A 17,769-nucleotide genomic window follows, 5' to 3' on the forward strand; every position below is an offset into this window, starting at 1 on the left:
TTTATTTTATGTCTTACCGCTATCATAGTTAATTCTGTACACTTTTCTCAACATATAGATTAGATCAAATAATTTACCGATTGATTTCATCATCAAAATTTGAAATTCAAGAATCTCCCCCTTTTGGATGATGACAATCAATTGATGACGAAGTTAACCTTAACTCCCCCTATCTATATGCTATGCTTGAGAAAAAACATTCTTGAATTCAAGGCCTTTGAATTCAAGCATCAAACCGATAAGTTATTTTCATTTAAACTTATCAACATGTACATCATGATACTTATCATGATTTTCTAATTCAAAATACGATATCACGCATGACATCCATTTTCAAGTCCAATGATGATAAACAATCATCATTTTCAAATATGATATGAGTTTCGAATATAAAATTTAGCAAGATGACAATTCTCGATAAAAGATGACAATTCATCATTTTAAGGCATGGTATTAATTGTAAATAGCAAGTTAAGCTCATGATACCTTATCATTATGATAGACATTTATCAAACATACATGAAAGAGTTCAAGTATCTACGATACATATGATGCATGCATTTTAAGGTAACTATGATAAAGATTTCAAATATTCATATGCAATACATTTTGATATGTTTCAAGTATGTGCAATGTATTTGATGATTCCAATTATATTTGCTCATATTTCAAGCATTCGTAATACATTTTATGCACTTATCTAAGACATTCATTTTGTCGTCAATTTGTCACATTTCTCCCCCTTTGTCATCAACAAAAAGGAGAACACTTCAACAATGCAAGTGTTGTAAAGATTCAAGCAAGTTTTACACTAATTTATCCAAACCATAGAGGAAGGTAAGCAAAAACTTTACATGATAACTTTTAGAAAAGCTGACATTTTTACTCAAGGGCTTTTTGGTTCTTCTTTAGTTGTGCAAGTTTCTTTCTTCCTTTGTCGAGGAAGAAGGGAAAGAAAAGATTCCATCAAGAACCAAATTTCATGAAAGGATTTGAACCAAGTCAAATTCAAAACAATAAATGAGTTTCATTAAATCATGCTTCAATTTTAACAAAGAGAAGGGATTTATGAAAAGGATTAAGATATCCATACAAAATCAAATCCCTATTCTTGCAAGTGATCATCACACACTAACAATTCATAAAATTTTTCTTTCATGAGAAGAGTAAGGAAGAAGCATCAAATGAAGGATTAAAAATCCTTGAATAAAACTTCATAATTAAATCTGTTAAAAATTCACAAGAGTGAAATCCGTGAGAGATGCATTTGTCAATGAATTCCATGAGTGAAAGGACTAAGTGTATCAAAAATCATTAAGTGATGGAGCATAAACTTGATATCAAGGAAGATAAAAATGAAATAAATTCATGAAAGCTCCATTCATGAAATATATTAAGAGAAAGATAGTCAGGAAAAGAAATACAACAAACTCATGTATTCGGATAATTTAACATCTCTAACTCCCTTCTAATGAAATCAAATTGTTCTTCATTTAAAGGTTTTGTAAAGATATCAGTCAATTGATGTTTCGTATCAATGAATTCTAAGATTACATCATGATTATTAACATGATCTCGTATAAAGTGATGTCTACTATTAATATGTTTAGTTCTAAAGTGTTGAATAGGATTTTTCGTTAAACATATTGCACTTGTGTTATCACATTTTATGAGAATGTTCTTAAGATAAATTCTATAATATTCTAATGTATTTTTCATCCATATGACTTGTGCATGACATGCACTAGCCGCTATGTATTCGGCTTCAGTTGTAGATAATGCAATCGAGTTTTGTTTCTTAGAAGACCAAGAGACAAGTGCATGACCTAAGAGTTGACATGTTCCGAATGTGCTTTTTCTATCTAATCTATATCCAGCAAAATCTACATTAATATACGTAGTTAATTCAAAATTTTTAGATTTTGTAACCATAATCCTATATTAGTGGTTCCTTTAAGATATCTAAGAATTCTTTTAACTACTTTAAGATGAGATAGCTTAGGATTAGATTGAAACCTAGCACAAAGCCCTACGCTAAACATAATGTCCAGTCTAGTTATGGTGAGGTATAGTAAACTACCTATCATACTCCTATAAGTTTTATGATCAAAGCTTTCTCTAGTTTCGTCAATGTCTAACTTAGTGGAGGTACTCATATAAGTATTGATAGCCTTTGAATTATCCATATTAGATCATTTTAGTAAGTCTAATGCATATTTTGTTTGATTAAAAAAAATATCATTACTAAGTTATTTGATTTGTAAGCCTAAAAAAAAAAGTTAGTTCACCCATTAAGCTCCTTTCAAACTCTTGGCTCATACTCTTGGCAAACGATTCATATAGAGATTCATTTATAGAATCAAAAACAATATCATCAACGTAAATTTGAACAACAAGAAAATTATTTTCAAAATTTTTAATAAACAATGTAGTATCGGCCTTACCTTTAGAGAAATTATTTTAGATAATAAATGAGCAAAGTCTCTCATACCAAGCCCTTGGGGCTTGTTTCAATCCATATAGAGCTTTAGTCAATTTAAACATATGATTAGGAAGATTATCATTCTCAAATTTGAGAGGTTGTTCAACATAAACTTCTTCAGAAATAAAGTCATTAAGAAAAGTACTTTTAACATTCATTTGAAATAACTTAAAATTATTACTGCTAGCATAGGCAAGGAGCATCCTTATGGCTTCTAATCATGCCACATGAGTAATGGTTCTTTCATAATCGATACATTCTTCTTGGTTAAAACCCTTGGCTACTAATCTAGCCTTATTTCTAACCACGATACCAAATTCATCTTGTTTCTAAAGACTCATTTAGTACCAATAACTAAATGGTCATTTAGCCTCGGAATAAGCTTCCATACCTCATTTCTCTCAAATTGATTCAACTCTTCTTGCATTGTGATAACCCATGAATCATCTTTCAAGGCATCGTCAATGCATTTAGGTTCAATTTGAGAAAGAAAAGCAGCATTGGCACAAAAATTTTTAAGAGAAGAACGAGTTTGAATCCCTTTTGATGTGTCTCCTATTATTAACTTCTTAGAATGAGCATCTACGTACTTTCATTCCTTGGGTAAGGATGTTTCGGAAGAAGATGCATTGAAGTTACTAGTTAAAGGAGAAGGTTCATTTAAATTCAAAGCATAAAAAATAAGATCATCGTCAAACTCATTTTTCTTAAATTCAGAAACTTCATTAAAGACAACATGAATAGATTCTTCTATAATCAAAATTCTTTTGTTAAAAATACAAAAGGCTTTAGAACTAGAAGAATAGCCAAGAAAAATCTCTTGATCGAATTTTGCATCAAACTTTCCTAAAGCTTCTTTTTTAATTCAAGATAAAACATTTACAATCGAAAACTTTAAAATATGAAACGTTGGGTTTTTTGTTGTTCCACAATTCATAAGGAGTTTTGGAAAGTAATTGTCTTACTAGAACCCTATTCATGACATAGCATGTCGTATTAACAGCTTTGGCCCAAAAATATTTGGATAGGCTATGTTTGTTCAACATGGTTCTTGTCATTTCTTGTAAGTTTCTATTTTTTCTTTCTACTACTCTATTTTGTTGAGGATTTCTTGGAGTAGAGAAATTATAGTTGTATCCATTAGATTTACAAAAATTTTGAAAATCACGATTTTGAAATTCGCCACCTTGATCACTCTGAATTGATGAAATCATAAAGTCTTTTTCATTTTGAACAAGTTTACAAAACTTTAAAAAATACCTAAAGCAATCACTTTTGTGTGCCAAGTATATCTAAGTGTATCTACTATAATCGTCCATAATTACAAAGGCGTATTTGCTACCTCATAGGTTTGATGTATCAATTGGTCTAAACAAATCCATATGGATCAATTGCAATGGTCTAGAGGTTCTTATTTGATTCTTTAGTTTGAAACTACCTTTTATTTGTTTTCCTAATTGACATGCATCACACACATTGTCTTTAACAAACTTAATGTGAGGAATATCTCTTACAAGTTCTTTAAATGAGATTTAAGAGATTAGTTTCATCTAGCATGACCTATTCTTCTATGTCAAAGCCAAGCATCGTCATTCAAAATCGAAAAACACATTTCATTACAAAGATCATCAATGTCGATAATATATACATTATTTTGTTTTAGGGCAATTAAAGATGTGTTTTTGTGTGGTTTTTTAATAATGCAAGCATTGGATTCAAATCTAACGATGTATCCTTTATCACACAATTGACTAATGCTCAAAAGATTATGCTTTAAGCCATCAACCAACAACACATCTTTAATCAAAAAGTTGGATTTGTTACCTATAGTTCCTTTGCCAATGATTTTACCCTTGTTGTTGTCTTCGAAAGTGACATACCCTTCGTCTAGGCTAGTGAGTTTAGAGAATTAAGATGGATCTCCGGTCATGTACCTTGAGCGTCCACTATCAAGGTACCATCTATTGCTCCTAGCTTGTGATGGTAAATATTTTTATAAAAAAGGATGATTTTTAGGTACCCATTTGACCTTGGGTGCCTCAAAAATTGATCTACTCAACTTATCATGTTGCATTGAGTTTTTTACGGTTCCTTTATGAACCCAAATCAATTTGTGTGAACTACATCTCTTAAACCAACATTGATAAGCAACATATCCAGATTTGCAATAAAAGTTTCATTTGTTTCGGGGTGAAACATGCAAGGTAAGGCCTTTAACAAAGGTGGTTGAATTTTGGTGAGAGGTACTCACAAATCCGATTCCGCCTCTTCTATGAACGTGACCCTTATTGGCAAGGATCATGTTCAAGGACTTGCTACCAACCTCAAACTTTTCTAAGGTTTCTTTGAGTAGCAAGTTTTCCTTTTTAAGTATTTCTAATTCATCACATTTTGTGCAAGGAGCTAAACTATCATTGTACTCAACTTTTAATTTATCAAAATCACTAACAAGAGAAGCATGCTCCTTTTTTAACAATTTATATTTTTTACTAACTAATTTACATTCATCAAATAAATCATGAAAAATACTTAGTAATTCATCAAAAGATAAATTTGCATCTAATGAACTGCTTACCTCATCTCCGATAGCCATTAGTGCATAGTGAGCAACTTGCTCTGTGTTGGTTAGCTCCTCTTCTTCGGATGCACTTGAGTCGTCCCAAGTTGCTTTAAGAGCCTTCTTCTTCTTTGGTTGCTTCTTCTTTGCTTGAGGACATTCGCTTTTGAAATGTCCCGGCTTCTTGCATTCATAGCATATAACTTGTTCTTTCTTGAGTTCAAATTTATTTTTAGTGTCATTTTTAGATTTATTCTTTTGTATGAATTTTTTAAACTTTCTTGTCAAGAGTGCCAAGTCATCATCATAGTCCTCATCACTTGAATTTTTTTTTCAAGTGGTCTTCTTGAGTTTTTAGTTGTTAGGATCAAGAGTCGGCACTAAGAGGGGGGTGAATTAGTGCAGCGGTAAAATAACATCGGTTTAAAAACTTTCGTACGATAAAAACTAATTTTGACGAAAACCGATTTCGGAAGCTTAATAACTTAGAAGCGTATGGACGCGTAGTGACTAAGTAAAGTAGTTTGCAGTATGCAAATGATAAGAATAAAATGCAAACCAAAGAACACAGCAGTTTTAGAGTGGTTTGGTCAACGTGACCTACATCCACTTTCGGCTTCCTCCTCCGACGAGGTCACTAGCATCCATTAGAGGCCTTCCTTCAATAGGTGAAGGCCAATCACCTTTTACACCCCTCTTCTCCTTTTATCGGGTTTAGGAGATAACCCTTACAAGCACTCACTCCTCTCAAACTATTCTAACACTTAGACTCAAAGAGGAGGATTCTCACAAGAGATTACAACATCATTTTTCCCTCTTTAAATTCTCTGTGCTTGTGTGTTTTAACCAGGGATGAGAGGGGTATTTATAGGCTTCAAGTTGATTCAAACTTGGAGTCTAAAACTTTCCCATCCTGGGTTCCCCAAGCACAGGCGGTACCACCGCCTGCGTTGGGCGGTACTACCGCCCAGTGTCAGTCTGACACTAACACTGCCCTAGGCGGTACCACCGCTTAGGGGGACAGTGTTGGGCGGTACCACCGCCCAGACTGGCGGTACCACCGCCTACATAGTCTCGAAGATTGTGCCACGACGGTGAGATTTCTTGGGGCATTATTTAGGCCTCTTATTGGGCCCAACACAGTTCTTACATGGGCCTAGCTGGCCCATAATTGGATTGGCCCAAATCCAAGCCCAATTATGTGCCAACTACGAAATCCTAAGACATTTGCTAAGCTAAACAAGTCCCTATGTCTATTCTTCCGGCGAGCTTCCGGCGATCTCTCGGCAATGTTCCGGCGTACTCCCGGCAAGCTCCTGGACTTCACGATGATCTTCTTGGTGAGTTTCAATGAGCTTCTCTGGCAAGCTCCGAGACTTCTCGGCTGGTTTCGACAGAACTTCCGACGAACATCCAGACTTCTGACGAACTCTCGAACTCCCAACGAAATCGCGTCCTTGACTCCGGGACTTCATTTTGCTTCATGCCTTGCTATTGTAGTTAATCCTGCACATGTAAAACATACTTCGATCTAGACAATTAATACTAAGCATTTAATCATGTTGTCTGGCATGTCATTGGTCCCTCGACGCTTCATCCGATTCTTCAGCACATCGTCCTCTCTTGTGGCCTATTGCCCAATCGGCCAGTTGACTCCGCAACTCCGATATCCTTGGCGCAATATCTGCTCTTCTTGGCCCGATGTCCGAATCCACGGCCTGAAACCTTATGTCGATACGTCGACCGTTCCTCCGGCCCGACGTCTAATCTTCTGACATGTTTTCCTCCGGCACAACATGATTTTTCCTGCTTTAATTATCTCATCCTGATCGAAGTATCCTGCATCACTCAAAACACAAATTAAAACATAAACACATATCAATTGGTTTCATCATCAAAATACGAGATTCAACATTAGTGACATTACCTTCCTGTTATTTGAAAGGTTATTCTCAAGTTCTTCATGAGCGTTGCAAGTCATCTCATAGGTCATTAGTGACCCGATAAGTTCTTCGAGAGAAAAGTTGTTTAAATCCTTGGCCTCTTGAATAACCATTACTTTAGGGTCCCAACTCTTTGGAAGAGATCTCAAGATTTTATTAACAAGTTCAAAGTTCGAAAAACATTTGCCAAGTGCTTTTAAACTATTGACGACATCCATAAAAAGGGTGTACATGTCGACAATAGTCTCGCTAGGCTTCATCCGAAACAATTCATAAGTATGAAATAAAATATTTATCTTCGACTCCTTTACTCTACTAGTTCCTTCGTGAGTGATTTTGAGTGTGTGCCAAATATTAAAAGTCATTTCACAAATAGACACTCGATTGAACTCGTTTTTATCTAAAGCGCAAAAACAAGGCATTCATAGCCTTGGTATTTAAAGCGAAAGTCTTCTTCTCTAACTCATTCCAATCGCTCATCGGAAGAGAAGACTTTTGAAAGTCAATTTCTACAAGGTTCCATAACTCAAAATCCATTGAAATTAGAAAAATCCTCATTCTAGTCTTCCAATATGTGTAATTCGTTCCATTGAACATAGGTAGACGTATAATTGAATGACCCTCTTAGTTGTCGGCAAATGTCATCTCTCTTGGGTTTCAAACCAAACGAGAGTGATCTTACTCTGATACCAATTGTTAGGATCAAGAGCGGTACTAAGAGTGGGGGGGGGTGGGTGAATTAGTGTAGTGGAAAGATTACGTCGATTCAAAAGCCTTCGTATGATAAAAATTGGTTTCGACTCAAATCATTTATTTTACTTTGAATAAGTAGAGAAGAAAAGGTTGGGCAGTTTGCAATGTAGTAAAGTTGAATGCAGTAAAGAGAATTTGCAGTAAGGAAAGAACACACCGAAATTTATAGTGGTTCAGTCATTGTGACCTATATCCACTTCTGATTCCTCCTTCGTTAAGGTCACCAGCGTCCACTAATGGTCCTCCTTCAATAGGCGAAGACCAACCACCTCTTTACAATGCTTTCTCCTTTCAACAGGTTTAGGAGATAACCCTTACAAGCCTCACTCCTCTTTCTTGGATGATTACAAAGATAAGAGAGGGAGGAGGACTCTTCTCACTTTTACAACACTTTTAACGCCCCAACACTTATTTTTTACACTTTTGATTGCACTTTTGTTACCCTTCCATACAGAAAAGGGTGAGATATTTATAGGTCCCAATGGCTTCAGAATTGAAGCTAAAAAGTGTCACATCCCTAGAATTTGTGGTACCGACGGTACCATCACCATTATTGGGCGGTACCACCGCTTGACAGAGCTATCGAAGACTGAGCTCTAGTGGTACCATCGCTTGACAGGCGGTACCATCATTGGCAGGTAATAACTACCAATGGTACCACCGCCCAGAACACCTGGGAGACCGAGTCCTAGGCGGTGCCACCGTCGGTCGGACTTCAGGTGCTGAATGGGTTGTTCAATCCGGCCCAATTCAGTCCTGTTAAGGGTCCAGTTGGCCCCTAACTGAGTTAGTGGGATTACCTCCCAATCCTAACTCAACTTAAGGTCTAACTACAATAATTAAGACATTTAACAAAGCATTCTTGTTCCGGTTCGTCAATTGTTCTTCCGGCGAGCTTCCGGTGATCTTCCAACGAACTTCCGACTATCTCACAACAATGTTCCAGCGGACTTCCAGCAAGCTCCTAGACTTCACCATGATCTTCTTAGTGAGTTCCGACAAGCTTCTTTGGTAAGCTCCTGGACTTCTCGGTTAATTCCGGTGGAACTTCCAACGAACGTCCGGACTTCTGACAAACTCTTAAACTCCCAACGAAATCTCGATCTTGACTCCGGCACAATATTTGCTTTATGTCATACCACTATCGTAGTTAATCCTACACACTTTTCTCAACATATAGATTAGATCAAACAATTTATCAATTGATTTCATCATCAAAATCTGAAATTCAACACTATAGAGCTCGAGATACAACCATGTCTAAATACTTGTCGAAGGTGAGACAACTCGCCGACCGCTTCCAACACTTTACGATGACGAGGATTCCTCGGGTGCAAAACATGCAAGCAAACGCATTGGCAAAACTTGCCTCGGGTCCAAGCATCAAACCGCCCCTTCCCGAGGTCGAGCAACTCCCTTGTCGAACCATCATGGCCAAGGATGTTGTCAAAGTTGATGTGACCTCGACCTGGATAGAGGAGATCCTCCGCTACAAGAGGGATGGAACACTTCCGACCGACAAAGCTGCCTCTCGACGGCTTTGGCATACACAAGCATGGTATTGCGAGATGAATGGACGACTCTACCGAATGTCATTCACCTAACCGCTCATGAGGTGCCTGGACCCCAAGGAGGCCCAAGCGATTTTAACCGAGGTCCATGAGGGAATCTGCGGAGAGCACATTGGCGGCCGAACCCTAGCCTTCAAAATCCTCCGACAAGGCTATTACTAGCCAACCATGCACCAGGACGCCAAGACTTATGTACAGCGATGTCAACAATGCCAAAAGCATGCTCGAGTGCAACATCAACCCACGATCCCAGTAACCCCGATAGACTGTGCATGGCCCTTCGCGTAGTGGGGGATGGACCTCCTCAACCCCTTCCCCCCAGCTTCAGGACAATGAAGGTTCCTCATTGTTCAGGTAGATTACTTCACGAAGTCGGTAGAGGCTGAGCCACTAGCATCCATCATTGAGAGGTAGGTCGAGGGGTTCGTCTTGAAGAACATCATCACTCGTTTCGGCATCGCTAAAGCCATCATCACTGACAATGGGACATTGTTCAACAACGCCAAGTTTAGAAAATTTTACGAAGATTACGGGATACAGTTGAGGTTTAGCTCGGTGGCCCACCCTCAAACCAACGGTCTGGCCGAGGTAACCAACCGAGCTCTTCTTGAGGGCCTTAAGAGGAGAGTCTTCGGAGCTTAAGGCACGTGGGTCAACGAGCTCTTGAGCATCCTGTGGGCCTCCCGCACAATGCCAAAACCTGCCATAGGAGAGTCACCCTTTAGTTTAGCATTTGGAACCGAGGCGGTGCTCCCCCCCAAGGTAGTCTTCCCGACCCCTCGGATTAAGAACTTCGAAGAAGGTACAATGGACAAAGGCCTCCACGCTAACCTACACCTCGTGGAAGAGCGGAGAGCCGACGCGCACCTCCGAACCCTGGCTTACAAGAAAACTATCGCCGAACTCTACAACCGAAAGGTGTGCCCTCGACCGATCAAGCTTAGCAACTTGGTCTTACGAAAGGCTAAGGTCAGTGACCCGACATGCACCCGGGGCAAGCTGGCCCCAAGTTGGGAGGGTCCCTATCGAGTAGCTGAAGTTTTTCGGGATGGCACTTACTGCCTAACAATGCAAGAAGGAGATCAGTTACCAAGGACCTGACACATATCAAATTTAAAGTTCTATGTCTAGCAAGTGTTCTCGGCTCGGGAACCCCTAGGGTCGGTCTAAGAATCCCCACATGACACGAAAAATCTGTTCCAGAGAATAGAGTTGTATTGATAAGCAAAAAGTTACATAGCCCGATCAGTCGTGACAAACAAAAGCATAACAACTTCCGACCGATCGCCAAAAATATGTGAAGATAGACCTAGGCCTTAGGATCGCCCACGCTGTCATCAAAAGGCACCTCATTGGGCATTGCAACATTCTCGTCTTCGGGCAGGCTAATGAAAGGATCTTCCTCGATTCCTAGATCGGGGTACCGAGCTCGGAACCAAGCCAGAGCAACTCGGTATCCGTATTCATAAGTAACCTGGCCCGATCTTTGCAGATCGAGTTGAAAACCGACTAATTCCTTGTACTTTGATATAATCTTCTTCCCCTTTTCAGGCGTCGCCTGAACCTCGTCAACAAGGGCTTCCTCTGCCTTATTCATCTCCGCTCGGGCCTCCTCAAACCCCGCAATAGGTCCAGTAGCTCGCCCTCCATCAAGCGGACCCTCCCGCGGGACTCCTTCAATAGGCATCGAGCCTCTGCGAGCTGTTCTCGAAGCATGCCTTGCTCCCGCTCAGCATCCTCGAGCTCAGACTTCAACTGAGCCACCTCCCCTTCCAAGTCAGCCTCCCGCTGCTCGGCCATTACAACATCTTCCGGCGTAGAACCTCGTTTTAGTTCTTTGATTTGACCACGAAGTACGGTAATCTTATCCCCCATATTACTAATTACTCAACCCACGTCCTGAACCCGATCTATCAGCCCCATAGAACTTGAAAGAAGTGTTGCCTCTGCACAAAGAAAGCGCAAATCAGTGCTTGAAAGAAGAAACCACGGGAGCAGATGAAAAAGGCGGCATTCTTACCCAGACCAAGGACTTGGCGGTTTTGCCAATCAGCACCTTCGATGGAGAGGTATACACCTGCTTAGCTACTACCGGGACGAGCGCACCTCAGACATACGCCGTGGACGAGAAACCATCAGTCCACACGCGGCTCCCCATGGTCAGCCCCGGCCAACGCGGCTCGAGGGGAGCCTCTGCCTCTCCATCAAGTAATTCGCCCATCGACAGAGCCTGAAAGGCTCGTTCTTTGTTTGCACTTGGATGTGACAAAGGTCTAGCATCGACACCGACTGAACCGACCTCCCGGGCTCCACCCCCGACGAGGGAGCATGCTCCTTACCGTGCGTGCTCCCGCCGACACATCCGCCTTGGGTGGCGCCCCAAGAACTTTCTCTGCACTCGCCCCCCTGAACGGTGGTAGCCCCCCAGCCACAGCCGCCTCGGACATCTTGCGGGTCCCAACCTTAGCCTTCTTCCGTGGATAGTCTTGCTCAAGGCTTCTCCGTCGTCCTGTCGGGTTCGACCCTCCCGAGGGAGGAGCGAACGATTGGGTAGGGCGAGAAGTCACTGAAATGCGAGGCATGCCTCTCAGTTCCTTGAGGTTCACCATGTCTACCCAAGAGATCAAGGGTGGGTCAGCGACACGGAGAATGATAAAGCTACGGCTGGAGCAAAGGCAAGGGGACGGGCTCGGACCATACCCCGAGGAGCCAAACTAAGACCCGCCTTGACCAAGCACTCCTCGATCATGTTCTTAATTGCCTGGGAAGAAGAAAGAATCTCCTTCAAATGCCCAAGCTGCTCGAATTCCTCATTAGACAACTCCGAGGAAGTATTGTTAACCGGATCGAACCGACCATTGGAGTTCAAAACCCCATCCCTAACTACGATTAATAAAGAAGTAATGGCTCTTCCACCCCCTTGTTGTTAGAAGGTACCCCGCTTACCCTAAAACCACCCCGGGACGATAGGTAGTAACCACCCAGCCCTTTGGAAAGATGAAAGTAAGGAAGAGCGAGCGGGTCAAGGTTAAATATACCCACACCGTGATACTCCCTGAGGAAGACCACCATATACCGCCATGAGTTCGACATCATTGAAATTCGCCATTGAGACAGACCTCAATTGTCGAGTGCAGAGGAAACTTGAGCCCTACCTCTAATGCATCAAGTGTCAGCCCGAACTCATCCAAGAACAGGTCATAGGCGCATTGTCCAGGCCAAGGAGCATGTAACTCATATTTGACCGGTATACTATAATGATCCTAGATGCGGCTGAGCAGCGCTATAGTAACAATAGAATCAAAATCATGCAACGATTTTGAGACTTTGAGGGCCCGCACAACCTTCTCACTCACGGGGGATGCGCCACCCGCCGACAAGCTATCCCCGACACTACTTGAGGTTGACGCTGCAACCTCAAACCCCGATCGACCAGATGAAGAAGATGAAGAAGAGGAAGAAGAAGACATCCCGATCGACCTGAACTGCTAATCGACCAATGGAAACTGTTACGGTAAGTAACTGTTCAGCCGTGGCCTTGGGGCCGTCGCGGCTTGGTCCAAGTCCGGAAGGCAGTGGTCAACGGGTAGGGGAGGCAGCTCCGCCGCTGCTTCAGGAAGAGGCGGCACCATCTCGCACCTGCACACAGGTCGGGCCGGGAGCTCGGCCCGACCCCTCCGACGATCAAGTTAGAAGAAGATGTGGAGGGGATTGTGGATGAGGCAGAAGAAGAGCCTCTGAGTGCTTTGTGTCTGAGTGAGTCCCTTCCCCTTTTGCTTTGGACTCAGGGGTATTTATAGATGAGGTTTGATGTTACCTGACGTAGCTGTCTGCAAGGCGTCGAACATCACCACAGGGGTTGCATGGGAGGCCGAGCTACTGCAGGGTATGGAGAGCCTCGGGCAGTGTGTCGTTCAGGGGGTTGCTGCCATGGCGTGTCACATCGCCACTTTTACCCCTATCAGAAACAATGGAGGAAGGGAGTCGAAGCACTGGAATGAACTAGTAAGAACCAGCAAAATCGAGGAGGTTTATAAAGAAAGCCCCACCAATCGAGGTGACCCTTCACCTTCCCTGAATGCGAGCAGCCACTCACCTCGCCATAATGACTCATGAAAGAGTGCATAAACACAAGTTCCAAGGAAAAAATGTTCCCACCAGGACAAGAGCCTCCCACCGAAAGCAAAGTCTCTAGCCATAAATGAAATTCCCACAAAACTGCATGGCGGGAAATCTCCCGCCATAGTCGGCTTTGGCTATGGGCTATGCAGATCCTCGATCACATCAGTCCCCAGTACCTGAGCCATGATGCTCGGTCACATCAGTCCCTAGTACTCGAGCTATAATGCTCGGTCACATCAGTCCCTAGTGCCTGAGCCATGACGCTTAGTCACATCAGTCCCCAGTACCTGAGCCATGATGCTTGGTCACATCAGTCCCCAGTACCTGAGCCATGGTGCTTGGTCACATTAGTCCCCAATGCCCAAGCCATGGCACTCGGTCACATTAGTCTCCAATACCCAAGCCATGATGCTTGGTCACATCAGTCCCTAGTGCCCGAGCCATAGCGCTCGGTCACATTAGTCCCCAGTACACGAGCCATGGTGCTCGGTCACATCAACCCCCAATAATCGAGCCATGGTGCTCGATGCTCGGTCACATCAGTCTCCAGTGCTTGAGCCATGATGCTCAGTCACACCAGTCCTCATTGCCCAAGCCATGGTGCTTGGTCACATCAGTCCCTAGTGCCTGAGCCATGGTGCTCGGTCACATCAGTCCACAGTACCCGAGTCATCACATCAGTCTCCAGTACTCGAGCCATGATGCTCGATCACACCAGTCCTCAATGCCCAAGCTATGGTGCTCGGTCACATCAGTCCCGAGTGCCCGAGCCATAACGCTCGATCACATCAGTCCCTAATACCCGAGCCATGACGCTCGGTCACATCAGTCTCTAGTGCCCGAGCCATGATGCTCGGTCACACCAGTCCTCAGTGCCTGAGCCATGGTGTTAGGTCACATCAGTCCCCAGTGCTTGAGCCATGGTGCACGACCTCACCAGTCTCCAGCGCCCGACCAGCGTGACCAGACCAGTCTTCGATGCTCGAGTAACACCACTTGACCAATCATACATCCATGCCTCATTTACTTTCAACCAGTCTAGCACCAACCGGCAATCAAGCCAACAATTCCAGTGCAACAGCCGATTCATTCAAGTGAAGACACCAAGCCATGCCCCGAGCCCCTTCGGGGGGAGCCGAAGCATGGCTCTCTAGGGGGGGAAGAATGATAGGGCACAATTTGGTAGCATGCCCTTTGACAACATACCACAGCCACGACAGCACTGATGTGGAACTTAAACGCCGATGTGATGGACCACATCGACGACTCAAACAACGTGACCATCCTCCCAGCCTATACAAGGTCATGCAAGTGGCATCGTCTGGTACAAAGCTGCCTCAGAAGGTTTGGAATGGCACCGTCAGGTACAAAGCCGCCTCGGAATGCTCGGGACGATGCCGCTCGACGACGATCTGTGCAGGTCGACCATCGTCCGTAGAACGACGTCGCCGAGTACAGAGCCATCCTAGAATGCTCGGGACGGTGTCGCTCGGCGCTAATCCGTACAGGTCGACCATCGTCCGCGCACAGAGGCATAGACCAACCGCTTAAGGGGTCGGCGATCATTAACATACTGGGTATAACCGATCCCCGTGTGCAGGTATAAAACCCACCACCTGGCTAGGACTAGGGGGGACTTTTTTTTGTACACTCAACTCACTCTCATGCCACTCAACGCTAACTTGAGCTTCGAAGAGGTCGAGTCATAAAATCCCCCTTCTGACCTCGACCTGTGTGCAGGGGCCAACGACAAAGAAACTAGCAACAAGACTCTTAGCTCATAGCTCAACCCGATCGGACACGCAATCCCGCCTCCCGAGTCTCTGCATTGGCGATCTTGCACATTCGGGATCAAACCAAGTCGTATTGACTCCTCGGCCACGGCATAAAAGTTCACCAACAGATAGGTTCGATAGTGTTGTGAATTGGATCGAAGCAACTCTTAGAAAGACTTGGGAGCTACATGAGAGTTTGTGGATCATGTGGTGGTATATGAGGAACAAGGATTTGGTACCAGACTGGGCTCCCGAGGGGAGGAGGGATGCTTAGAGAAGTGAACGGGTCGTCGAAACAACGCGATCAAAAAGGTACTCGATTGCATCACCAATAGTCTTTACAGGAACAAACTCCACCACCAAAATGATGAAACCGGTTCTTATCCCTGACAACGATCTTCCTCTGGTACACCTCCGAGACCAACTTGAAAAAGGTATGACAGTCCACACACATTCTCAAGTTCTTTACTATCCTTACGGTCGACCCATGTTGAGCTCTTACGAGTCCAAACGCAAGCGCAAGCTTCTCGCTGTGATGCATCACGGCCATCTCCTTCTCCTCTTCCTCCAAGTCATAGGAAGCCATCTCTGTGTCCACAGCATAGCCAGCCAGCTTCAATTCCCTCTTCATGGCAGCCAGCATTGTAAAGATCTCCTCCAGTCCTTTCCTCTGAAACCGATCGGAGACGACGAACTCGTGTACCCTGTTATCGACCTCGATCAAACTGCACCCAGGGTCCTTCTTCATCCTCTTCTTCCCCATCATCTGCCTCACTTTTCCCACATCGGTCCACCGCCGATCGCGAGCTAAAAGATTTGCAAGCAAGATGTAGTTTTCTCCGTTCTCGGGCTCTAAATCGAGGAGCTTTCTTATTGCAAGTTCTCTGAGCTGCAAGTCCCCGTGGATCCTGCAACCAGCAAGCAGTGCCCTCCAAACAGCAGCGTCTGCTTTCATTGGCATCGTCGCGATGAGCTTGTGAGCTTCCTCTAGTAAACCGGCTCGGCCAAGAAGATCAACCATGCAACCATAGTGCTCTATCCTTGGCCGCAAGCCGAAGTCCTCCTCCATGCCGACGAAAAGCTTTCTACCTTTGTCGATGAGTCCTTGATGGCAGCACGCGCATAAAAGAGCCAGGAAGGTGACTCCATCCGGCTTGACCTTCTCCATAATCATTTCATCGAACGCCTCGAGGGCAGCTTCTCCTTCGCCGTTCATGGCATACCCCGTTATCAAAGCATTCCAGGAGAAGACGTTCTTCACTCTCATCGCCTGGAAAACCTTGGACGCTTCATCGATCACCCCGCACTTCATGTACATGTCGATCAATGCAGTGCCCACGAACACGTTCAGCCTCAATCCGTGACTCTCTATGTAATTGTGAATCCAGATCCCCTGGCTGAGAGCTCCAAGATGGGAGCAAGCCGAGAGGGCGGTCACCACCGTGACCTCGCCCAGGTCCAGCCCCGACCCGAGCATCCTGGAGAACAACTCGTGTGCCTCCCTGAACCGCCTGTTGTGGACGTACCCGGTGATCATCGCGTTCCAGGTGACGGAGTTCCTCTCAGGCATTTCGGCGAACACGTGCCTCGCGTCACCGACACGGCCCAAGGAGCAGTACATGGAAACGAGCGCGGTATTCACGAAGACGTCCGAGTCGGACCCGGTCTTCACGACGCATCCATGGATGGATAATCCGAGATCCGGGAGGAACAGGCGGGCGACGGATTTGAGGAGGGGAGGGAAGGTGAGAAGGTCGGGGGGTATGGATGCTTGGAGCATGGTGGTGAACACGAGCAGCGATCGGAGGTGGCTGCCGGAGTGGGTGTCGGATTTGATGAGGACGTTGCAGGTGTCGGTGTCAATGGCGTGTTGGGTTTGGGGGAGGGAATGGGTTCCAGAGAAGGGGATGGAGAGGTTTATGAGGCGTTGAAGGGAGGAGGAGGAGGAGGAGGAGGCGGGTGGTGGTGGTGGTGGTGATGGCGACGAAGCGTAAGTGTGGAGGCATTTGGGGCGGCGTGTGGGGTGTATTGGAGGGAAGAGAGGTGGTGGTGGTTTGGCGGGCATGAATGAATGCTGCGTGTGTTATGGCCTTCGGCTAATTTATGTGATGATGGGGTGTCGTCTTCGTCTATATGATAATTGTAACTAATTTTAATATATTGATTTCGGTATATATATATATATATATATATATATATATATATATATATATATATATATATATATATCAGAAGGATGATTAATATGACATAAAACTAAATAATTTTATCATCATTAATTTGAAGTTCAACAATGATATATGAAAGATAACATTTATAAAATATAAAATTACATCCTGAGAAATATAAAATATCATCTTAATGATCGATAATGACATAATTATAAGATAACTTCTCAATTCATCATAAACTAGATACGAATAGTTACAACAATCAACATTTCATCCATTCACATGACAGGAACACGAGGATACACATTACACCAAACTATTGAATTGAATGAGATAATTCAAAAAAATGATAAATCCATTCACTCTATCAATAATCATCTTACAAAATAATTGAT

General features: G+C 43.6%; 1 protein-coding gene across 1 annotated transcript; it reads right to left on the bottom strand.

Annotated features, from left to right (window-relative positions):
• Window positions 1-15,528: 15,528 nt before the first annotated feature.
• LOC103973619 (pentatricopeptide repeat-containing protein At1g08070, chloroplastic-like) lies at window positions 15,529-17,268 on the bottom strand. Its single transcript, XM_009388246.3, has one exon. It carries the CDS (start codon window positions 17,266-17,268, stop codon window positions 15,529-15,531), a length of 1,740 nt encoding a protein of 579 aa, XP_009386521.2.
• Between the last annotated feature and the right edge of the window lie 501 nt (window positions 17,269-17,769).

This window comes from Musa acuminata, chromosome BXJ3-1, assembly GCF_036884655.1.
Source record: "Musa acuminata AAA Group cultivar baxijiao chromosome BXJ3-1, Cavendish_Baxijiao_AAA, whole genome shotgun sequence".
In the NCBI taxonomy this organism is placed as follows: domain Eukaryota; kingdom Viridiplantae; phylum Streptophyta; class Magnoliopsida; order Zingiberales; family Musaceae; genus Musa; species Musa acuminata.